Consider the following 25,187-nt stretch of genomic DNA (forward strand, 5'->3'; position numbering starts at 1 on the left):
GGAATCTTTGGTGAGCTTCCAGAAAATGTCTCGGTAGTGCCTCACGGTGAACTGGATAATTATCTGGCGGTGCCTCCCGACTTCCCTCTTCCCCAGACGATGCACCGTGTCTACCACGGTATTCAGGGATGATGCGTGTTGTGGCGCGATTTTAGCCAAGATCTCCAGGACTTCTTTGCGGGTGTTCTCATCAAGTTTTTCTTTTAAACCCTGTACTTTCAGATTCCAGCGCCGTTTATAGCGCTCCATCTCCAGCACACGCTCTTTCAAATCAGCATTCTCTTTAACGAGGGCAGGGACTGACTTCTCCAGATCAGAGTCTGCCTTCACAGTGTTTGATTTCATCAGCATTCATTTCAGTCATCTTGGTCAGGTTGGCTAGTATTATAGAGTTTTCCCGAAGTTTCACATCAAAGTCATGAAATGTGTCAGTCAGCTTGTTAATAGCTGCGGTGAGGGCTGTCAGCTCTGGCTCGTTTTTGTTTGAAATGATTACCTCACTGGGTTGTGCAGCGGCCGGCTTTGTTGGTGTAACCGGGATTTTCCATTTGGTTGACGGCACCACTACTTCCATGGCATATTCATGGTCAGTTGCCGCCGCTGGGACCGGGCTTTTGGAGGCTGAAGCTAGCTTAGCCTGAGCATCAGGTTTTTCCCGGGTCATCTTTAACTTCTTCAAAGAGTGCTTAAAGTTCGTATAAGAGACGTCTAATATTGAGTTTTGTTGTTAAAAAAGTAAAGAGAACAACAAATTCCCATTTAGCGGTTCAAAATCGAGGTCTAAATTCATATTCTGAGATTCAAATACCACAACTCAAGGAGTACTGCCCGCCCGGACCAAACATCACTCAACCACCTGTCCCACTTCTGCAAGATGGCGGTTACACTGAGGAGTACACATTTTCTTCCAGGTACGTCTGTTTTTTGTTTGTTTTTTTTATTAAATAATGGTCATTGTAACAATGACACGATACAGAACACAACAACAACATAAGAACAGTACATAGAAAATAAAATGCCAGGGGGGAGGCACACACAGGGACATTTAGACAGTTCCACTGTTACGTTGCACAAAAATGTTCAAAGACAAACAACCTTCAAATGTTAATGTGGCTTTTTTGTTTAAACATTTTGAGATAGTGGATATATAGGATTCTGTTTGATTAACACAGGAACGAACAGACATGCACAAGAAAATTTACTTTTATGGATATAAAACATAATACACATAACAAACATAATAATTAAATTAATTGCTATTTTTAAATTTGTTTCCAAATGATCAGGGTGATCAGCCCTTGGCTTAATGTTGGAGGACGTGTGCCTTGGCCAAGGCTTTATGAAAATACTTTTATGAAAAAGGAGCCATTTGGTCACTAAATAGTTTATAGAATTCTCCTGTCAGTCCATCTGGGCCCAGGCGATTTATTATTTTTCATTTTACTTATAGAAGTGAGTATTTCATGAGCGGAAAAAGGAGAATCACAGAAATCACGTTCAGAAGATTGAAATGTTTGAGAATCAATATTATTTAAGAATGGCTCAGGAGTTTCAGATGTATCATTATAGGCAAACAACTTACTGTAAAAAGAACTAACACATTTGGCAATTTTTAGAGGTTCAGAAGTTATTTGGCCATTGATGTTTAATTGATGTTGTGTGTTTGATGTGACACGATGCTTTTGCAGTTGAAAGAAATAAGATGAGTTACTCTCACTCTCTTCTAACCACTTTAGTGGAGATCTTACAAAGGACCTTCAGCTCTTTTTTAAAGATCATCTCATTTATTTAGTAAAGAGGCGAGACTAATTTTGTTTTCTTCTTCTTCTTCTTCTTTTGGATTTATTGTGGATAGTGTCATAAGGTCCTGGATAATTTTATCTTCTTCTGCCCTCCTGTATTTATTTAAATCAGATCTAAACTTTCTTAAGTTGCAATTTCATATTTGAAAAGTTCCCAGTTTTTATTCTAATAGTTTTCGATGTTCGCTTCATTGAAGTTGTGAGAGGCAGTTTCAGAAATATTTTGTTGTACAGTCTCCAGCCTGAGAAAAGAATAATTTAGGATCCAGTAGGCTTTCTTATTTTGGGCTTTACTTTGTGGTAATTTGATGGAGATGTGGAGTTTTATGATCAGTGAGCGGAGTCGGGAGAATATCATTAACATCTTCTATATCAAGACAATCAGACACCAGCCAATAATCGATTCATGACTGGAACCACTACTGTTTCTCCATGTAAAATCTGATTCTGTTTGGAATTTCTCTCTCCAAAAGTCTTCATTGTAGTTGGCTCCTCCCTTCAGGCAGATATAGGGTAGTGTTCATCAACATCTGACCAGAACTGAAGAAGCAGCTTGGATGAGCTGAGAAACATACTCGACTAAATAAACTTTTGTCCAGTTGACAAATTGAATTTCTCCTTTGCCATGGATTCTACCTGGATGACTGAGGGATTTTACATACATTTCTAAAAACGAATTAATGTTCCATTTGTTACCTGATAGAACATGTTTTTGTTTTTTGTTTTAAGAAAAAATAATTGAAGACAGTGATGCCACAGGCAGCGAAAATGAGGACTGCCTCTTATCCCAAGATTCTGAGGCGTCATCTAATTCTTCAGGCTGGTATAATCCGTCATTATTCCAATCCAATTAAGAAAAGTAGTCAACTGGACAACTTCCTTAACAACTGACACATTTTGATTTTCTACAAAAATTACTCAAGATCATTGTTGAGATGATTACCCTTGAAGCCTTTTGTATATAAAAATCTCCAGGTAGTTGAACCTGACAATGTGGCAGGAAGTGGCAGTTCTTTGGTAATACTTATTATAATTATTAGTGTATTAAACTATACACAGATGTTAAAATAAAACAAATGTAGATCTATATCTTACATTTTGTTCATTGTAAACCGCAGTATTGATGGAGAAGGATTTCGTAATAAAAATTGGAAAAGTGAATTCTTGTTCAAAACTGCAAAACTGATAAGCCCTTCAACATGCATCAATCCAAATCCAACTGAGTAAACTAATGATGAGCAAACACTGTTAGAACAAAGTTAAAAGCTCAGGAAAATGGATTTTGCGGAATAGGTCTCCTTTAAAGTCTTCGCATGTTTTTTCCTACTGCACAAATTATTTGTCTAATAACACCAGAGCCTCTGGGATAGTGATTTGGGTTTTTATCTACATTGTATCAAATGAATCAATGAGTCAGTAGGAGACAAAGACTGAGAGTGTAGGGAGGTAGATGTGGGACAGAAGGAGAGAATGAATTTACAAAAAATAACTGGATTGATTTTGTGATTCTAAACCAAATTATTGTGCCCATAGAGAACACGCAAAAGAGGCCCAAAATTGTTTCAGAAAATGGCACAGACCAATCGGGAGGAAGCATGGGTTGTACCTCAACGCAGGATCCTGAGGTGTCTTCTAAATCTCCAGGTATTTGTACAAAGGGGGAAGAAGGTGATTAGGGGTAGAATAGACAAAAAGCAAAGAAAAATGATAAAATATTTACTTTTTATTCCCATAGAATCATCCCAAATGATATCCACAGATGCATCACAAATTGAAAAAGGCCAAGGTGAGTGCTGATGTGTTGCATAGGTTTATAGGAACACGTAGTTTGAAGGGATCTTGGGTGAAATATGTTGTAGCTGCACTACTGTGAATCTGTTGTACATGACAGAGGCTGAATCACTCATGTTAATGTTAGAAACACCTGAAACTAACTTCAGTTTGTGATTTCATTCTTTTTACCGTCAACTATGCACACTGTTTTTAGGAGCATTTATCTTATTTATCACTAGTCTCTCTTGCTTAAAAACATTAAATATTAGTTTTATTGTTTGTGCTGATGGGGACAGACGAACGCTGTGGTGAGCCCGGTTAAAACTCAAATGAAGAGTCAGGAAGTGATGAGCTGGTTTAATGATCTTGACAGAATCACTGAACAGTTTGCAGCCTCTAGACATTGATGGTAAGATGAATGTATTGCTGGTGTGTGGTTCTAAACAACACAAAAAAATGCTTATTAATAACTATACAATAACATTATCTGTACACAAAAAAGGGGTAAATTACAACACTAACTCATTACACATCTTTAGAATATAGAGAGCACAATGGTGCTAGCGCCTCATTAAAGAAAAGGACACGTGATGGATGCATCAATTCAGGGATTAAACAGCTCAAACTTAACATTACCATGCATTGCAAACTCTACTACAGAGTGCAACTTGAGAGTGGGATGCTTTATAGATTTATTATCTGTTCTTGCATCTGCACCTCATAGATTTTTGGTGATTGTACTTTTTTCCTGTAGGGAACATTTGAAGCTTTAATAAATTGAAATTAGCATAGGCTGTGTAAATGTCTTCAGTAAAACACTGGGCCACCAAATTTAAGTTTAAAAGTTCTCTTTTTGTCGTTCTGTTTGCAAAATGTATTAGCATTTTTTTATTTGTAAATTTATATTTATATATTGATAATTGTATCTTTTTTTTTTTTTCTTTTTTTTTTTTTTTAAGCCTCAAAAGGACAGAAGAGGAAATGGACAGCTGAAGAGGTGGAAGCTGTGGAAAAAACGCTTCTGAATTCAATCCTGACTGGTAGAGTACCTGGTAAAGCACTGTGCCTGGAATGCATCGAGGCCTCTCCAGAAGCCCTGTCAGGACACTCTTGGCAAGGAATCAAATTCTATATAAAAAATCGTATAGATTCAGCCAAAAGAGAAAGCTTTAAAAGAAAGTAGTCAGCTTTGTAACTCATTTGTACGACAGAGTATAAGGGTCACTTAAATTTTAAAAAAATTATGCGGGCGCTACGAGAATAAAAGTCGTAATATTACGAGAATAAAGTCATATTTTTATGAGAGTACAGGCTGCTGTGCGTGAATGAGTGACCAGTGTCTTATGGAGAATTTGGAGCATTTTGTTCAGATAAACTTTCAACTGGGGTTTACGCAGGATGAAATACTGTGTCTTTTAGTCCACCATCACCGCACTATCATCAGTATAAGTACTTTGAAGGGACACTGCAAGAGTTTGAGTTTGTTTAGTCGGAGGAACCAGACAGATTTGGAAGAAAATGCTTTATCTGAACAAAATGCTCCAAATTGTTCTTAACGCACTGGTCACTCATTCACGCACAAAAACTTTTTTCTCGTAGCGCCCGCATATATATATTTTAAGTGACCCTTATACTCCGTCGTAAATTTTGACTTTAATATTGACAAAAATGTTCTGTCAAAATACGTTTTGCTGACATTTGTTGTAACTGTTCACATTAAACCAATTCTGCCATGTTCAGTCATTGCATTTTTTAATGCAGATAATATCCTGTCTTAAAGAAAACCCACTAATGCGAAAAGTAGCCCACCCCATTCATTTACCCCAGTCTCCCCTAAACAATAAATGGGATCACTTATGCACATTTGTGAATAAAGGTTTTGAATAGTTTTCAGATTTAAATAATTCCTGAAATGGAAACCCCAATTAATGCCAAAATACTTGTAGCTTAATTAATGTGCTTTTTGACTCACTTCAGTCATTAAGCTGCAGAAAGTCACTTCTCCAATCAACACTGAGCTTTTGTCAGTCCGGTAAAGTTCTGTCTTTGAACATGTGTAAATCCTGGTACAAAAATAATCCAGTCTCTAAAAGTCTGTCGCTGATGTCATTGGTTTAATTGAAAAATGATTGCCACATTGGATTTACACGCAGCTCTAAACTTATAATGTGGCCAATATATGTATCATTTTCTATGTATTAGTCTTTCATCACTGAAGAGCATTTACATCTAATCTTTTATTAGGATATATTGTCCTAATTTGTCAGATTTCAACTTAAACTGTTGCAATTTTGAATGATGCAAATATCATAAGTCAATATTCATGGAAAAATATAGCCAAAAAGGGGAAAAAATAAAAATAAATAATATTGCCATCTGGTGGTTGTACCCAGTACTACATAATTGGTGCGACCCCAAAAGTCACCAAAAACAAGAAAAATCTCAAACAAGAAAACAATGGACATTTTGGTTTACTTTTTTTTCCTGGACCAAGAAAAAATATTAAAAATTTTGAGTGTGGTTTTGGTGACTCTAAGTCCCTCAGAAAAGTAGGGTCCCCATATGTGACAGTACTGCATGAGGTCCCCAAATGTCTTAGAAAACGTGTAGGTGTGTGTGTATAGAGTGTGTGTATAGAGTGTGTGTGTGCCTCCTCTGTGTATGTGTGTATGGGGTGTGTGTGTGTGTGTGTGTATAGAGTATGTGTGTAGAGTGTGTGTGCCTCATCTGTGTGTGTGTATAGAGTGTGTGTGTGTATAGAGTGTGTGTGCCTCCTCTGTGTGTGTGCGTGTATAGAGTGTGTGTGCCTCCTCTGTGGGGGCTGAGTATATAACAGAGCGTCTCACACATCTGCAGAGCACAGCTGTGGACGACGTCATGAGGGTCTGGACTCTGCTGTGGACGCTGCTGTGGACTCTGGGGCTGCTGCTGAAGGAGGTCCAGACCTGGAGCTACCAAAACGGCATATTCCACAACTCCATCTGGTTAGGTGAGTACACTTATTTTTACTTTTAACTTTACGCCGAGATAGTTCCCTCAGTTCTTGTATTTTAGGATAAAGGGCTCATAACTACCTCCCGTTGTCGTTAGCGTTGGTTTAGACCTGATGTGCACACGTGTCTGCAGGACGGGTTTATTTATACACTCATTACAGGGTCTTTAATCGTCTAAACACGAGTCCAGCTGTGTCTTGTGCCCAGCAGCTCGTTTCTGAGTCCTAATGTGAGAGGTGCCAGTAAAAGGGAATGACTTGACTGTTTTACTTCTACCATTTAATTAAACTGTTGTATTGAGATGATACGAGCTGTGTGTGCTCTTCTGTCTGATCTTCTGCTGTTCACGAGTCTCAAATACAAAAGGAAAAACACAATATTTTAAATTTCAAGGTTTGTCCGTTTGTCCTACAGCCTTTTGATTATTAACATGTGGGCTTTGCAGTAGGTGTTTTCTCTAGAGCAGTGGTCCCCAACCTTTTTTGCACCACTTGTTTCTTCTTTCTTTCTTGCTCACGTTTGTTTCTTTCAAAAAAACTCTAAATCTTATCTTTTAATCCCAGGTGCTTAGTCTCCATGTGCCAAAGCAGTTTTGAAGGTTTCATTGCCTCGTTCACTTTTCCCGTATATCACACAGAGTGGACTCTGCGCGTGAGAGTCACCTGTAGAGACAAACCTGTATTTTAAGCAGGACTCCTGGTGTTGTCTGTTAAATTGATCTTTCTTTTTCTTGGAGGTCGTAGTCTCCTCTTCTGGCTCCTCAGTTGGCCTTTTCCCCGTTGTTAAAAAGCTCTCCAAAGACTTTTGTTTTGGCTCATTTTCACTCTCTTGTGGCTCTACTTTTGAGCGACGTGTCTGATCTGTTAAACGTGATACGTCATCGCTGAGACAAGAGCAGATAATAAACTTGTCACTACATCAAATATATGTCTGTGGCGATTTCCTATCAGGATTTTCATTATACATCTACTGTTAAACCTTTCCTGCTTCAGTCCCTTGACCGTGGTCGGGAGACACAGGGGAGATCCGTCTTCTCCTGGGCCCTAGAGTCACTCTTCCTCCGGGGTTTAACTCCTTGTTCTTAACCTCAAAGTTGTTTGGAGTGTGGTGCGAGCTGAAAGACCCCAGTCTGTTGCTCAAGAGTTGGTGGCTTTATTATCTGTACTGCACTGTAATAACACATCACTTCTGCTCTAACTCACACACAGGCCGTGTCCCAATTCGCCAAATGCATCTTTTGAAGGGTCCCTTCGAAGTACTCTTCAAAGTGTAGTTTGAAGGTTCCGGTCGAGAATGTGTCCTCCTCAGTGTAGCCGCCATTTTGCTGAAGTGGGACAGGCCCACACCACGGACCGCACTTCCACCGCTGTCTTTGAGCGTACGATACGAACATTACGTACGTTATTTTTTAATGATTTATTATTTAATAGAAGAAAAGTCAAGATGTCGTCGTCACAGACATTTCTCTCTGTTTAGATTGAATATCAATAGGCAATTATAATGTTCAAGGTGATTTTTTTACTCAATTGTAGCTACTTCATAACTTTAACAAAATAAACCTTGTGAAAACGTAATAACAGAGACAGAGGAAACAGTATCATTTTTACATTCATTGTCTATAAACCAGAGACACTGATTAGTTGTACATAAAGTGGGATATTACAGTTTAATGGTTCGGTATTTTGGCCAGTGGCTACACCACTTTAATAACAGTAGAGGGCGCTGTTTCCCTTCTATGCCAGTTCTTTTCATCTGATTATTATAAGGTATTTTCTAGCAGTGCAGCTACATCAAACTAGTGTCTTGATTTATTAACACGAAGGTAAATGACATATGGAATGTACCGGAACTCATGAAGATTTTGTGCACGTCTCAGGACTCTCTTCTGTCCTTTCTGGAGAGTCCGTTGCTTCATTGTTCACATTACCTGTGTGGATCATTAAACTCTTCTGACTTTATGTTTCAGTCTCTTGGTCTTTGACGCTTACAATTCTTACATTATTCTTATTGCAGTAATAGTTTTTAATGATAATAACGTCTTCGTATTGTCTAGCAATAACTCCACATTCCTTTATTCCATGTAACTTCCCTCCTTTTTAATCATCAAACACACTGTACAGATCTTTATTCAGATTTAACAGTTTCATGTCGCTCTGTTGTAGATGAGATAAATCAGTATGAACATTTGAACGTGTATTGCGCAGTGGACTCCATTTTCTTCTCTTTTTTGCATAGCCGTGGTGCATGATGGGATATAGAAGTGCGTGAAGTGTGCACGGATGCACGCTTCAATTACGTCCAATCTCCATGGAAACAGTGTAAAGGGAAGGGCAGGTTTCTTGGCCGCATTCAGTAGGGTGCATTGAAATGGGACAGCCCTTGTCGCGCCGGAAATTGCGTAACTGCCCTTCGATGCACACTTTGAATGGTGATTCTAAGGCCAGTTTGGCGAATTGGGACACGGCCACTGTCTTTTTCCAAGTGCATCTGTAGACTCTCACACTCGCCACTTCTCCGCGCTACACTATGCGCCACATGCACGCGCACGTCACGCTCACACACCACACTGAACTAAAGCACATAGGAGCTAGACACACATCTCACAACACTACAGAGGAGCTTATGAGTGCGTCATGAGGGACGGCCGAAAGTTACGTCGGAGAAGATGCGGTCGCTGATAAATTATTTACTGTTTTTGTGCAGCCCGGTAGCAAATGCCTCACGGCCCGGTACCGGTCCCCGGCCCGGTGGTTGGGGACCACTGCTCTAGAGGAATATCATCTAAGTTTAAACACCTATAAGTTGTTGTGACGTGGCGCTGAGAAACAAAACTGCTGCACTTTGACTTTTCTGATGAAACATTTGGAATAAGGCGCATTTCCTCCAAAGCCAAAAGAAACAGATCCACAAACACCAGGATGAAGGTCCAACCACTGGAACATGAGCGCCCCCTGCAGGTCCACAGGCTCAAACATATTAGAACATGAGCGCCCCCTGCAGGTCCACAGGGTCAAACACACTGGAACATGAGCGCCCCCTGCAGGTCCACAGGGTCAAACATATTAGAACATGAGCGCCCCCTGCAGGACACCACATGACAACAGTATTATTTACAGGGGAAAAGAGGTCAGTGCTTTTCACACTGCGATGGCGCCATCCAGTGGTCAGAAAAAGTCACTACGTTCCCTCCAGTTTACCTCAGTGTTTTTCACTGGAAATAATTTTATTTCAGTGATTCTGTTTTTAATATTCTTATTCTTGACAATAACAAACCAAATCCTGATTTGTTCTTCCTGATTGGCAAAAGAATCAGTTTAAACTGGTGATGTGACGTTCGTGAACGAGTCTGCTCTTTTGAACGGTTCCTTAATGTTGAACTGTTGGAATCGGATCATTTTTTTTAAAGAACTGAATCTTTTTTTCCTACTTTTTACGTATTTTTACACTTTACACGAGGTAATTCAAAGTGCTTTACAGAATAATAAAGACATTAAAATCTCAATACAACAAACTGACACATAAATAGTCACAAATAATCATCATAAAATTAATATTAAAGGAGAAAAGTGCAGAATAAAACCCTTTTAGTCATATGCACATCTAAAAAGAACTGTTGAGAGCCTGGATTTAAATATTGTCAAAGTTGAGCCTTCAAAGTCTCACATCTTCAGGAAGAATGTTCCAGGTTTTAACTGCAGAAAACTCAAACACTGATTCCCCGTGTTTAGTCCCGGTTTAGTCTCCTGCTCGTCCCAGTCAGGACTAAACCAGGACTAAAGCAGCACTAAACCAGTACTAAACCTGGACTCAACCAGAACTAATCTGGAACATTCTTCCTGAATTTGACACAGGCCTCGACTTTGACAATATTTAAATCCAGACCTAAACGGTTCTGACTGAAAGGTTTTTACTCAGCCTCTTCTCTTTTAATGTTTATTTTATGATCATTTTTATGTTTTGATTTGTTGTATTGTGATCTTAATGTCTTTCTTTTTCTGTAAAACCCTTTTTAATTACTTTGGGTATGAACTGTGCTGTACAAATAAACTTTCCGTGCTTACTGGTTTGCAGATCTCTTAGTTTCTTCCTAACTCTTAGTTCAAATGTATCTTATCTATTTGACCTTTGATCCAGTGCTGTGCTCTGTGTCCACTGTCTTAGTGTTTATGTCCTGAGAAGTGTTTTGACCTTGTTGCTCCTTTATCGGCTCTAAACTGGTTTTGTGGTTCATGTGATTCTCATCTGTGTCGTATAAATATGTTGTATGTCCTGACACTGACACAGCTCAGGGACAGGTGGCTCTTTGTGGCTTTAATAAATCAGACTCTTTGATTCAAGACTGTTCTAGCTCCTAGTGTCATATACATCAAGTCCCTGCAGCTGATCCCTGCTTCTTTGTGGAAGCTTTGATCTGACAGAGCTCTTTCCTGATTGGAGCTTTTGCTCACAAGCTGGCACCTGATTGGCTCCTGGACCCTGTGTTGGTGCGACGCCCTAGAGCTTGGCCAATCCTGGGCCTTCACCTGCGGCAGCCACACCTTTAAAGGACCTGCCCCCTGTGCCTTTTTAGTCTTTGTGCCTTTGTATATTGGGTCCTTCGAATTAGCTCTGAGACTGATTTGTTTTGTGTAATTGTAAACCCTGTACTTTTGTTTCTGTTAGTTGTTCATTAAATACTACTCTGAGTCTGGATGGATGGAATCCACTATCCATTCGTACATTTTCTTCCGCTTATCCGGTGCCGGGTCGCAGGGGCAGCAGTCTAAGCAGGGACTCCCAGACTTGCCTCACCCCAGACACGTCCTCCAGCTCCTCCGGTGGGACCCCAAGGTGTTCCCAGGCCAGCCAAGAGACATAGTACCTCCAGCGTGTCCTGGATCTTCCACGGGGCCTCTTCCCAGTGGGACGTGCCTGGAACACCTCCCTACGGAGGTATCCAGGAGACATCCTGAGCAGATATCCGAGCCACTTCAACTCAGCTGCAAACTTCCCCAGTGCTGCATGTCCTGGTTCGATGAAGCATCAGGACAACATCATCTGCAAACAGCAGAGATGAGATCCTGTGGTCCCCAAACCGGACCCCCTCCGGCCCCTGGCTGTGCCTAGAAATTCTGTCCATAAATATAATGAACAGAACCGGTGACAAAGGGCAGCCCTGGCAGAGTCCAACATGCACCGGGAACAGGTCTGACTTACTGCCGGCAATGAACACAACTCCTCCTAACCCCGAGTTTTTGCCTCTGCGACCACACGAGCCGTGGCACACTTGGCCTGCCGGTATTCGTCAGCTGCCTCAGGAGTCCCACGAGCCAACAAGGCCCGATAGGACTCCTTCTTCAGCCTGATGGCATCCCTTACTTCCAATGTCCACCACCGGGTTCAGGGGTTGCTACTGCGAGAAGCACTGCAGACCTTACGACCACAGCTTTGAGCAGTGGAATCGACAATAGAGGTGGAGAACATGGCCCACTCAGAGTCCATTTCCCCAGCCTCCCCCGGGATCAGGGAGAAGCTCTCCTGGAGGTGTGAACTGTGAAGACCCCCCTGACAGAGGGCTCTGCCAGACGTTCCCAGCAGACCCTCACGATACACTTGGGCCTGCCAGGTCTGTCTGGCTTCCTCCTCCACCAGCGGATCAAACTCACGACCAGGTGGTGATTGGTTGACAGCTCAACTGTGACTAGCACAGAAGTCCAATAACAAAACAACACTTGGGTTCAGATCAGGGAGGCCATTCTTCCCAATCACACCCCTCCAGGTGTCAATGTCATTACCCACATGGGCAAGTCCTGTTGGCTAATGCTAGGTGCTTGTGACAAAGTGAAAAAAGTGAAAAACTGTTGGCTCATGGTAGCTAGCTAATGCTAGCAATTCAGATTAAAGTCTAAACAAGCCTCAGACAGAGCAGTGCTTACAGTTAGCATCTCACTCTCAGGGAATGTAGATGACATATTTATAACATTTTTGACCTAAAAGGAAATATTTATAATTGTTCAATATTTCTTCACATGAGTTTTCACATTAGATAGAACATTAGAACAAGATTATAAAATAAATAAACATGAAAAAGTCACATAATCACAGTATTTCACAGAGTTATCTTAAAAAAAAAAAAAAAAAATCTGTCTAGCCTTTATAATACATTTATGCCCCCTGCTGCTGGAGCAAAGAACGACACACACAGAAGTTCAAATGCCATATTTAAATGTTTTATTTGTTTTACAACTCATTTATTTTGAAAATCCACAGGTTTGTGCGATACAGACGTTTACTACACATTTAATAAACATTGGAGTTATTCTTATTCATGGAGTTATAAGGATAATATGGACACATGTATATGTAATATCTGTATAGAACACACACGTACCAGGCCGGTTTAACCAAAGTACAGAGCAACTCAGGACAAGTTTAAATTCACAAAAGGATGAGGATTCAAAAAGTTTATCAAAAATCTGCTAAAGTGTCCTATACAAAAATAAACACAAGCAAAAGAATTCTCACTTTTCACTTCCCAGAAGTCACTCTGTATTTACACAAATGTCCTGAGCACCAGGAGCTCACATCTGGACCAGTCTAAGTCCAGGTCTCACGTGGATCTGAACTGGTCTAAGTCCAGGTCTCATGTGGATCTGAACTGGTCTAAGTCCAATGAGGTCCTCTCTCTAGCGCCCCCTCTGGCCCGGACCTGAAACAACAGGAAACAGCACATCCACATATCAAAAAACAAAGTGTAAACCAGATTTTAAACCAGACCTTCAAACCTTAACCAGGACCAAACAAAGACTAAACCAAAACTAAACTAGGACTAAACCAGGACTAAACCAGCTCTAAACCAGTACTACACCAAGTTGAAACCAGGTTTAAACAATATCTGAACCAGGTCTAAACCAGACATTAAAACTGACCTTAAACCAGACCCTAACCAGGACTAAACCAGGACTAAACCAGGTCTAAACCAGGTCTAAACCAGGTCTAAACCAGGTTTAAACCAGGACTAAACCAGGACTAAACCAGGACAAAACCAGGTCTAAACCAGGTCTAAACCAGGTCTAAACCAGGTCTAAACCAGGACTAAACCAGGTCTAAACCAGGTCTAAACCAGGTCTAAACCAGGTCTAAACCAGGTTTAAACCAGGACTAAACCAGGTCTAAACCAGGTCTAAACCAGGTTTAAACCAGGACTAAACCAGGTCTTAACCAGGACTAAACCAGGACTAAACCAGGACTAAACCAGGACAAAACCAGGTCTAAACCAGGACTAAACCAGGACTAAACCAGGTCTAAAGGTCCAGTACCTTGCAGTAGTAGTAGAGCATTGGAAGGATGTAGAGGAGCTTCAACAGTAGAATGAGCAGGACTCTGATGATCAGGGCTGAGTCTGAAGCTGCAACACAAAAGACCCAGATCAGTCCAGACCAGGACCAAGACCAGGACCAAGACCAGGACCAGGATCAGGATCAGGATCAGGATCAGGACCAGAACAAGAACCAGGACCAAGAACCAGGATCAAAAACAGGATAAGTTTGTGTGACGACTTGACCCTCACATGACCCCGTGTGACCCTCACATGACCCTGTGTGACCCTTGACCCTCACATGAGGCTGTTGCTGGACGTACCTCCCAGAGAGAGCTGGAGGCTGGGGCTCTGAGAGGAGAGGTTGTGGTTGAACACATGCAGGTGGTAAACACAGGTGTAGTTTCCTTTGTGGGCGGGGCCAGTGTCAGAGAACAGGAAGTGTGCGGAGTGATTGACAGCGGGCAGGGTGTGGTTCTGACCGAGGGGCGCCGTGGGAGAGAGGAGCTGGAAGGAGCCTCCCGGGTACTGTGGCTCCACAGAGCATTTGACCCTGAACTTTGACCCCAGCAGCACCCGGACCCCCTGCGGCAGGGCCTCGGAAACCCCGTCAGACACAGACAGAGAGATGACCGGACGATTCAGTAAGTCTGTGGAGAGAGATGATTGGACAGTGAAGAGGAGTGTGACGCAGAGGAGTGTGTGCGACGCAGAGGAGTGTGTGCGACGCAGAGGAGTGTGTGCGACGCAGAGGAGTGTGTGCGACGCAGAGGAGTGTGTGCGACGCAGAGGAGTGTGTGTGTGCGACGCAGAGGAGTGTGTGCGACGCAGACGAGTGTGTGTGACACACATTTTACACCTGACACTCCTCTGTAGCAAAAACATCTGAGGAAAAATGTAATGTAAATGTTCATTAATATGAGCTGTCCCTTTACAAAGAAATAAATAAGAATAAGACGAGAAAAAACATCTGAGGAACATAAAAATGTAAGATCAGACTTTTACCTGAACACTTCACCTCCAGACCCCAGGAAGAGGAGGAAGAATCATAGACACAGTCTCTCACTGCAGACTTCTTCACACAGTCAGATGAGACACTCCACACTGGACTCTGTGGAAAATCCTCTCTCTTTTCTCCATAAACAGCAGAGCCACAGTTCAGGTCTCTGCACACAACAGCTGTGTCCTCCAGGGCCCAGAGTCTCTTATATTCATAGGGCTTCATCCGTCTCCACTCTCCTCTGTGTCTCACCTCCACAGTCCCAGCACAGCGACTGGCCCCTCCCACCAGCCTGAGCGGCTCTGAACAGACAAGAGACAGAGTGAGCCCTTTACCTGAGCCCTTTACCTGAGCAGTGAGGCCCCGCCCCTTTACCTGAGCAGGTGAGGTTGACAGCGGCTCCAGAGGAGCAGGTCTCTGAGCGGGGACAGTCCATCAGAGCAGACTCATGGCCCTCACAGTGGAACGTCTGCTCCAGAGGAGAGAGCGCCCCCTGGAGGAGAGAAGGAGCCCCACAGCCCAGCTCCCTGCACAGCACCTCTGCCCCCTGCTGGTCCAAGGCCCCTTCACAGACCCAGGTCCAGGACTGGTCCCAGATCTGCACTGATCCTGAGCACAGACTGGGCCCCGAGACCAGACGCACCGAGTCTGTGGACACACATGTGTGACATCACCGCTCTGAGCCAATAGGACACACACAGGGCTGTGACATCACCGCTCTGAGCCAATAGGACACACACAGGGCTGTGACATCACCGCTCTGAGCCAATAGGACACATGCTGCATTCATCTGAGAGACGTCCTCCTCTTTAGTCCTGGTTGAGTCCTGGTTCAGTTCTGGTTTAGTCCTGGTTCAGTCCTGGTTTAGTCCTGGTTTAGTCCTGGTTCAGTCCTGGTTTAGTCCTGGTTTAGTCCAGTTTGGTCCCGGTTCGGTCCCGGTTCAGTTCCGGTTCAGTCCCGGTTTAGTCCCGGTTTAGTGCTGGTTCACTTGTGAGAAGTGAATCTCTCTGTAGTTTTCACAGTAAACATGACACACACCAGTCTAAACTGTGTGTGTGTGTGTGTGTGTGTGTGTATAGTGAGTGTGTTGTGTGTTACATTTCCTTTTGTGTGATTGTTGTTCTTTTCTCTGTTGTCGACTATTTTACATCAAGCTGTCGAGGGACTGAAGATGGAAATGTTCCACGTTGGCTTTAATCTTTACATATTTACATTTTTAAATGTTCATTAATATGAGCTGTCCCTTTACAAAGAAATAAATAAGAATAAGACGAGAAAAAACATCTGAGGAACATAAAAATGTAAGATCAGACTTTTACCTGAACACTTCACCTCCAGACCCCAGGGAGAGGAGGAAGAGGAGGAAGAATCAAAGACACAGTCTCTCACTGCAGACTTCTCCACACAGTAAGATAAGACCCACCACACTGGACTCTCTGGAAAATCCTCTCTCTTTTCTCCATAAACAGCAGAGCCACAGTCCAGGTCTCTGCACACAGCAGATATGTGCCCCAGGAGCCAGTCTCTATTATATATAGAGGGCCCCATCCGTCTCCACTCTCCTCTGTGTCTCACCTCCACAGTCCCAGCACAGCGACTGGCCCCTCCCACCAGCCTGAGCGGCTCTGAACAGACAAGAGACAGAGTGAGCCCCGCCCCTTTACCTGAGCAGTGAAGCCCCGCCCCTTTACCTGAGCAGGTGAGGTTGACAGCGGCTCCAGAGGAGCAGGTCTCTGAGCCGGAGCGGGGACAGTCCATCAGAGCAGACTCATGGCCCTCACAGTGGAACGTCTGCTCCAGAGGAGAGAGCGCCCCCTGGAGGAGAGAAGGAGCCCCACAGCCCAGCTCCCTGCACAGCACCTCTGCCCCCTGCTGGTCCAAGGCCCCTTCACAGACCCGGGTCCAGGACTGGTCCCAGATCTGCACTGATCCTGAGCACAGACTGGGCCCCGAGACCAGACGCACCGAGTCTGTGGACACACATGTGTGACATCACCGCTCTGAGCCAATAGGACACACACAGGGCTGTGACATCACCGCTCTGAGCCAATAGGACACATGCTGCATTCATCTGAGAGACGTCCTCCTCTTTAGTCCTGGTTTAGTCCTGGTTTAGTCCTGGTTTAGTCCTGGTTTAGTCCTGGTTTAGTCCTGGTTTAGTCCTGGTTTAGTCCTGGTTTAGTCCTGGTTTAGTCCTGGTTTAGTCCTGGTTCACTTGTTACTAAACACGTGAGAAGTGAATCTCTCTGTAGTTTTCACAGTAAACATGACAGACACCAGTCTAAACTGTGTGTGTGTGTGTGTTTGTGTGTGTGTGTGTAGTGAGTGTGTTGTGTGTTACATTTCCTTTTGTGTGATTGTTGTTCTTTTCTCTGTTGTCGACTATTTTACATCAAGCTGTCGAGGGACTGAAGATGGAAATGTTCCACGTTGGCTTTAATCTTTACATATTTACATTTTTAAATGTTCATTAATATGAGCTGTCCCTTTACAAAGAAATAAATAAGAATAAGACGAGAAAAAACATCTGAGGAACATAAAAATGTAAGATCAGACTTTTACCTGAACACTTCACCTCCAGACCCCAGGGAGAGGAGGAAGAGGAGGAAGAGGAGGAAGAGGAGGAAGAGGAGGAAGAATCATCGACACAGTGTCTCACTGCAGACTTCTTCACACAGTAAGATGAGACTCCCCACACTGGACTCTGTGGAAAATCCTCTCTCTGTTCTCCATAAACAGCAGAGCCACAGTCCAGGTCTCTGCACACAGCAGCTGTGTCCTCCAGGACCCAGGGTCCATAGGGCCCCATCCGTCTCCACTCTCCTCTGTGTCTCACCTCCACAGTCCCAGCGCAGCGACTGGCCCCTCCCACCAGCCTGAGCGGCTCTGAACAGACAAGAGACAGAGTGAGCCCCGCCCCTTTACCTGAGCAGTGAGGCCCCGCCCCTTTACCTGAGTATATCTTTCTTTGTTACTGGGGCAGAGCAAAACAAAAGTTTCACTTCTGTCACCTGAACTAAAGTTTTAGTGCAGTTGTGGCAAAGTGGGGCCCACAAGCCAAACTAGGCCCTCCAGGGGCTCTAATTTAGGCCACAAGGGGGCTTTGAGATTTTAAAAATGATCTGTTTTGATTCAGTTTTGTCGTGAAAAGACTGTCAGGAGATGGAAGGAGGACAGTCCTGTGGATTTCCTCATTTTTAAATCATATATTTGTTTGCAGAGAAACCACAGACTGTATAAAGAAATAGACTAAATGTGTGTGACGTCACCCACAGCGTTTGGCTCCACTTAGTGATGGGACTTTTGGCTCTTTCATGGGATCTGAATCTTTTGGATCTGTTCATTTCAAAGAGCCGTTCAAAAGACTGGCTCTTTTATTATTTATTTCTATGACAGAAGCCAATGTGAGAACTCATTTTATACAAACTAATGACAGAGAAAAGTGAGACCAAGGCTCAGATGTGTTTAAGACGGTTCAAACTGAGAGTGGGAGAGTTTACACTTTGGAATTATGAACATCTAAACTAAATGTTGGACTACAATATTAATAATAACGAAGAATCTGTTACTGTTCATATGATGATCTGTTTTTCTGCACAAGTCTCTCGCTCGTGTCGCTCTGATTCTGTTCTGATTCTTGTGTCGGTTCAGCATCAGTGTCAAAATCCATATAAATTAAAAAGAAATGTCACATCACCAGCTCCAGTCAAATGAAGCTCATCGAGGCCTGCAGTTATAGGGGCCAATTTGGAGCCATGTTCCATATTGGGAATTACGACTGTGAGTATCATAGCAACCAAAGAGCCAATCAGAAACGAGGCTGTTGAAGGTAACGCCCCTTCCTGTCTGCACCACAGCGTAACAGGGAGCAGGCGCTTAGCAACACTGTCAATCAAACCTGTTGCTAACGCTAGTGAGAGAGACGTCGGGGAAAGAAGACGCCTCATTTATCTGTTATTAATATTTCTGGATTTAGAGACACAATAGTTAAATAAAAACCCCAGGATCATGTAGAGCGGGTTAATACGAATATTATAAAACCAAAATGACGAGTCTGACAGCAGCAGGTGCAGAGAGAGGGGACACAGTTTTTCAATGTAAAGTGATGGAGCCAGAAGTACGCCCATGATCACTCCCTGTCTGGAACGTGGTCGCTAGCGTGTTATCTATTTTTATGTAGAAAATACTTTGAGCCTCCCTGAGGGAGCAGCTAACTCCCCTGAAACAGTAGTTAGCTCCTCCCTTCAGACACATATAAGGCAGTGTCCACCAGAAATCTGACCACAACTGAAGAAGCAGCTTGGACGAGCAGCCAAACGTCTTCACTCAAAACGTTTTGTCCAGTGACAGAATTGAATTTTTCTTTTGCCCTGGATCCCACCTGGACGACTGAGGGATCACACAGACTCTGTGGCAGAGTGGTTATCCTCCCTCTCACCAGGAGGTTGTGGGTTAGACTCCTGATCTGAGTGGAGTGTGCATGTTCTCCCTGTGTTACTGTGGCAGAGTGGTTATCCTGGTGTGTGAGTGTCTTTACCTGAGCTGTTGTCTTCTGCCAGGAGCCCTGCACACACAAAAGTCATGTCACAAAATGGCGGTTGTTGGTCACATGACACAGAGCTTCACACAAAATGGCGGCTGTTGGGCTCATTAAAGCCACAGGCTGGTTTCATACGTCTGATGGAAACAGGAAACAGGCCTGGTCTGATCAGGCTGTGTTTGAGTTTAGAAACACTTTTTTATTAAATAAATGTACATTTATTTTCACATGTTCTGAGACAGTTTCAGACACACACGAGCCAGTTCCCCTAAGACTGAAGTAGCTGCAGAGTGAGGCCAAAAGACACTTTGACAAAGAAACAGTGGTGGAAGAAGTACTTTCTTTTTAATTAAGTAAAAGTACAGACACCAGAGCAAAGAAATACTCAAGTAAAAGTATCACATGAAATGGCTCTCTCTCTTTATAGAGAGCCATCTAACCCTTTGTCAAACACTAAGGTCATGATATTGTTGATTTAAGTATCCTAAAGTCATGTATAAAGCAAAGTGCCATGTATCACCTGTAAACATTCAAAGACTCTGAGATAAGAACAAGTTACTCCAGCCAAAAAGGAACAAAAGTGTTCAAACAGATTCAGAACCAAGAATATGGAACGAAACAGTGAAAGGAGTTCATTTATGGAGTTGTAACTCAGGTTAACATAGTGATCTTCAAAGTAAAAGAATGTTGATAAAAACAGTAATAAATGCTTTGATTAAAAAGTCAATAAATCTGTGATATGGTTCAAATTAATTTAAAAAGTGTATAATACTTCATTTCATGCTAAAGTATGTTACAAAGTAAAAAATATGTGAATTTATTTGTCTTTAGACTTTTATTTTGAAATTCACGTAGCTGTGTGAGAGCTTACACATATTTTATGTTGTCTATGACAGGATTTTAAAGTATGGTTTGAAAGAATCCAGCTAAATAAGAACTTTGGGAACCACGTGTGTGAAACAAGATGGAGAGTCTCCCACGGACCTTCTGAGCTGTGCATGCGCCAGGAACCCTGTGCTTTCTACTGGACACTGCAGAGTTTTCATCAGAACTGGGAGGATTTACCCAAACTCCTGCACAACGGACACTGGATTAATACGTAGGAGAAAGAGACTTTATTCTGTGCAATACAGAGTGATTCAGCCTTTTGCTGAATTCATTTTAGTTTTGTACAATTTTACCTTTCTATTTGTCTGACCATAACTAAGGGTCACTTAAATAAAATAAATTATGCGATCGCTACGAGAATAAAGTCGAAGCCAGAAAAAGTCGTAATATTACGAGAATAAAGTCATATTTTTATGATAATACAGGCTGCTGTGTGTGAGTGAGTGACCAGTGCGTTGTGTCTTATGGAGAATTTGGAGCATTTTGTTCAGATAAACTTTCAACTGGGGTTTACGCAGGATGAAATACTGTGTCTTTTAGTCCACCATCACCGCACTATCATCAGTATAAGTACTTTGAAGGGACACTGCAAGAGTTTGAGTTTGTTTAGTCGGAGGAACCAGACAGATTTGGAAGAAAATGCTCCAAATTCTTCATAACGCACTGGTCACTCATTCACGCACAGCAGCCTGTATTCAAATAAAAATACAACGTTATTCTAATAAAAATACAACTTTATTCTCGTAGTACTATGAGTTTATTCTCGTAAAATTACGTCTTTAATGTCGAAATGCTTTATTCTTGTAGCGCCTGCATAATTTATTTGATTTAACTGATCCTTATACTCCGTCGTAACAATAAAACAGATAAGAGAAACTTAAACTAGAACTAACTAAAAAGGTTGCAACCGATTAATTTAGAAACTTAAAACTGAAACAAAATCTTTAAATCAAAAGAAAGGTTTAAAGTAAAAAAGGGTTTAAGAATTGAATAATTGTATGTTTAACGTTAATGTCTGTCCATGTATTTGTCCATTTACAAACTGTTCAATATAAGACGATAATTTAAACTTATTTCACTGGTCTGTGGTTCTTCTTATTGCTCGAGTTCTTTCAACAATTTCTCCAGTAGTCGAATCTAACCCAAATTCACAGCTCCATAGAAGAGTTTTGCATAATTTACTTGTTATTCCCCAGTAGTTAACACTTTAAGGTGCTACAGAGTCATCTGGACAAAGACCAGGATCCACAACAATAATGAGATTTAAGAAACATATGAAACCAAACGGCTCTTTCTCCTCCGTTTCATTCATGTCTCGTATGTTTCACTTTATGACACTGTTCATGTCGTTTTATATTTTTGGAAATAAATCAAAGACAAACAAGTCTCACTTACCCAAAGTGTAGACGAACCAGACCAGGACCAGTGCTCCCAGAGCCATAACCAGGAACGAACCAGGACTGAACCAGGACTGAACCAGGACTGAACCAGGACTAAACCAGGACTAAACCAGGTCTAAACCAGGTCTAAACCAGCACTGAGACGTGTCTTTAAGAGTTTCCTGTTTTAAACACATTCTTATCTCTTCATCGTTTGTGGGTTTTCTTGGTAAAACTAAATAACATCGTCATAATCTGATGTTTTTTATAATTCAAATATGTGTTTGTTCACTTTTTTAAAACTGTGACTAAACTAAACCAGTGAGGAGCGATGTCCAGTGTGTCTGTGTCCAGATGTCCCCCATGGTCAGTCTTTGCGTTTGGACCATTTGCTGATGTGATTAAAGGTCCTATATTACACAAAATGGATTCATGTGAGCTGTAAGACGTGTTAGGATGTTGTTTTTTCATCAAAAACAGACCTGGAGTTGTGTTTTGTTTCATTCACACATGTTTGAGTAACACTTTATTATTAGTCTGTTACATCTCCAAAGCTCAAAATGCTCTGTTCCACCTTGTGATGTCATGAAGTGGTAGTTGTCAAGTGAACAGCTCCTTTTACCTTTAGTTCTGTAGAGATCGACAAATCCAGGTCTGAAATGATCCAAATGATTCAAGTGAAAGTTTAAAAACACAGCAGAGCACTTCCTGTTTTACCACATGACATCACAGAGTGGAACAGAGTGTTTTCTGTGAGAGAGAAGAAGAACATTATAACATAGATCATAAAATAACCAGACCATGTCCAGACCATGTCCAGACCAGAATTAGACCTGTAACAAGGCCAGACCAGGTCCAGGCCAATTCTAGACCAGGACCAGGACCAAAACAGGACTACACCTGCTCAAGACTAGGACTAGACCAGGTCCAGACCAGGTCCAGACCAGGTCCAGACCAGGACTAGACCAGGACCAGACCAGGACCAGACCAGGACCAGACCAGGACCAGACCAGAACTAGATCAGGTCCAGACCAGGACTAGACCAGGTCTAGACCAGGTCCAGACCAGGTCCAGACCAGGACCAGACCAGGACCAGACCAGGACCAGACCAGGACCAGACCAGGACCAGACCAGGACCAGGCCAGGACCAGACCAGGACCAGACCAGGTCCAGACCAGGACCAGACCAGGACCAGACCAGGACCAGACCAGGACCAGACCAGGTCCAGACCAGGTCCAGACCAGGACTATAACAGGAGTTGGAGTCCTGTAGTGTAGAATAGGCCTGTGCTCACACACAGTGGCCTGTTTCTATTCAGGGAGAGCTGATATGACAGGGGTCATCAATAGGCGGCCCGCGGGCCAAATCCGGCCCATTGGCCAAAGGTTTAACAATATAATATTTTTGTGGTGTGACTGTAGCACGAGGGCCGTGTGCTCCGTGTGCTCTGAAGTCTGCTCGTTAGGGTTAAGGTTCGTCCGCTCGTTAATGAGGAGCATTATGTGCAGCAGTGATGTCGTCTTGAGTTGGTCATAAATATGAAAACAGGGGCCATTTAACATTTTTACAGAACATGGTCTGCAGTTGAAATCAGTTTGAGATCTGACATGTTTTGAAGCGTGTGCAGCTCAGAGCTGCTGTTCTGAGAATTGAACCACAAAGGCCCATTTTATCAGAGTGAAGGAAACTCACTATCAGCCAGTATCACGCTCTCATATTTCACACTCTTACTGTGTTTTTGCATAAGTCAAGCAAATATATAGATTATACAATATAGAATAGGTTATAAAAAAATAAATAAAACAAAACAAAAAAGTGAAGAGTGAACAACAAGAGGATTCATCCAATATTATCTGTTCAGTTCATTTTCTACACATTTGTGGAGTTACAGAATCTATAAACTGTTGCCCAGTAGAAGAAAATGTTCTTAAATTTCCCTTGAGTTAAACCTTATTTTTTGTAATTGTAGATGTTTCATGACGTGTTTCATTAAGATCAAATGAGATGGGGGTGTTTTTTGTTTCCAGTTTATTAAATTTAAAAGTATCACAAAATGCACCACAGACTTGAGGGTTTGATAGTTCGACAGCTGCCGACTTCACTCCAAAGAGAAACTATTGGAGCAACTTCAGTGTTTTTTTAAGAGTTTTGGACAAAATATCAAATAGGCTTTTCCAGTAAAATATAATACTAGAACAGTTCCAAAACATGTGAGCTAATGAGGCTGACTGCTGTTTACATGTGTCACATAAAGGACAGTGTGAGTTTTGATAGATGCAGTCTATGCAACACTTTAAACTGAATAAGACTGAGTCAAATACAAACAGAGGAGGAGTGCTCATTCTCTGGAGCTTTTGTCCAGTGAATATCAGTAATGATCATGCCCAGGTCCTTCTGACACACATCTTGTAAGTGATGTAGTTTGGTGGTACAGTCCATAACTGACACAATATTATGAATTTTAGTCACCAAAGCTTTTTAAAATGGACAGAAATAGAGATAGCAATACACTATACAATACAATAGCAATGACACTTGTAGCTTCTGTGCTTATCTCTGTCTGAACTATATTCTGCCAGATATAAAAAATAAATAAAGTCTGATCCATAACTCTCCACAGGAACGTGCCAGAGCCTCCCCCATGTGCACAGATGAGATGCTAATGTGTGCACATCTTATATTTTTACCTACAATAATAAAACCTTTAGAATAAATCAACACCGTTCAAACGATCTCTCGGGGTCTTGTTCACGAGGGAAGGATGGCGTGTGAGATTGACAGGTGGATCGGTGCAGCGTCTGCAGTGATGCAGTCGCTGTATTGGTCCGTTGTGGTAAAGAAGGAGCTGAGTCTAAAGACAAAGCTCTCGATTTATTGGTCAATCTACGTTCCTGCCCTCACCTTTGGTCATGAGCTCTGGGTAATGACCGAAAGGACAAGATCGCAGATACAAGCGGCTGAAATGTTGTTCCTCCGCAGGGTGGCCGGGCGCACCCTTAGGGATAGGGTGAGGAGCTCGGTCACACGGGAGGAGCTCGGAGTAGAGCCGCTGCTCCTACACGTCGAGAGGAACCAGTTGAGGCTCAGGCATCTGCTCAGGATGCCTCCGGGACTCCCTAGGGAGGTGTTCCGGGCATGTCCCACTGGGAGGAGGTCCCGGGGAAGACCCAGGACACGCTGGGGGGACTATGTCTCTCTTCTGGCCTGGGAACGCCTTGGTGTCCCACAGTGCCAGACTAGAGTCAGGCTCAACAGGGTCTTCTTTCCCCGCTGATTCTGCCAAGCCCGTTCCCTTGGCTGTGGTTTCCGGTGGTAGATAGGGACAGTGGGAATCTCGTTCATCCATTCATGTGCGTCACTAATTAGATGACGAGGCATTTGGCTATATTAATCGACTCATAGTTACTAGCGCGTTCATTGAATTTCTTCACTTTGACATTCATGGGCTCGGGCGGGAGCAGGGCCGGCCCTAGCCTTTAGGGGGCCCTAAGCTGAATTTGCCCTCGGGGGCCCTC

At 42.7% G+C, this 25,187-nt stretch overlaps 1 protein-coding gene and 1 long non-coding RNA gene across 2 annotated transcripts; one reads left to right on the forward strand and one right to left on the reverse strand.

Moving 5' to 3' along the window:
- The first annotated feature begins 3,339 nt into the window (after window positions 1-3,339).
- Window positions 3,340-4,739, forward strand: LOC129457283 (uncharacterized). The gene is made up of 3 exons (XR_008649169.1): window positions 3,340-3,446; window positions 3,538-3,588; window positions 4,535-4,739. It is a non-coding gene; the product is annotated as an uncharacterized LOC129457283 (long non-coding RNA).
- Window positions 4,740-13,190: 8,451 nt separating this feature from the next.
- LOC129457311 (scavenger receptor cysteine-rich type 1 protein M130-like) lies at window positions 13,191-17,674 on the reverse strand. The gene is made up of 7 exons (XM_055230725.1): window positions 17,633-17,674; window positions 16,185-16,260; window positions 15,241-15,513; window positions 14,871-15,167; window positions 14,189-14,515; window positions 13,867-13,955; window positions 13,191-13,256 (listed from the first exon to the last, which is right to left on the reverse strand). Exons 1-7 carry the CDS (start codon window positions 17,672-17,674, stop codon window positions 13,191-13,193), a joined length of 1,170 nt encoding a protein of 389 aa, XP_055086700.1.
- Between the last annotated feature and the right edge of the window lie 7,513 nt (window positions 17,675-25,187).

The sequence above is a fragment of the Periophthalmus magnuspinnatus genome, chromosome 21 (assembly GCF_009829125.3).
Source record: "Periophthalmus magnuspinnatus isolate fPerMag1 chromosome 21, fPerMag1.2.pri, whole genome shotgun sequence".
Lineage (NCBI taxonomy): Eukaryota > Metazoa > Chordata > Actinopteri > Gobiiformes > Gobiidae > Periophthalmus > Periophthalmus magnuspinnatus.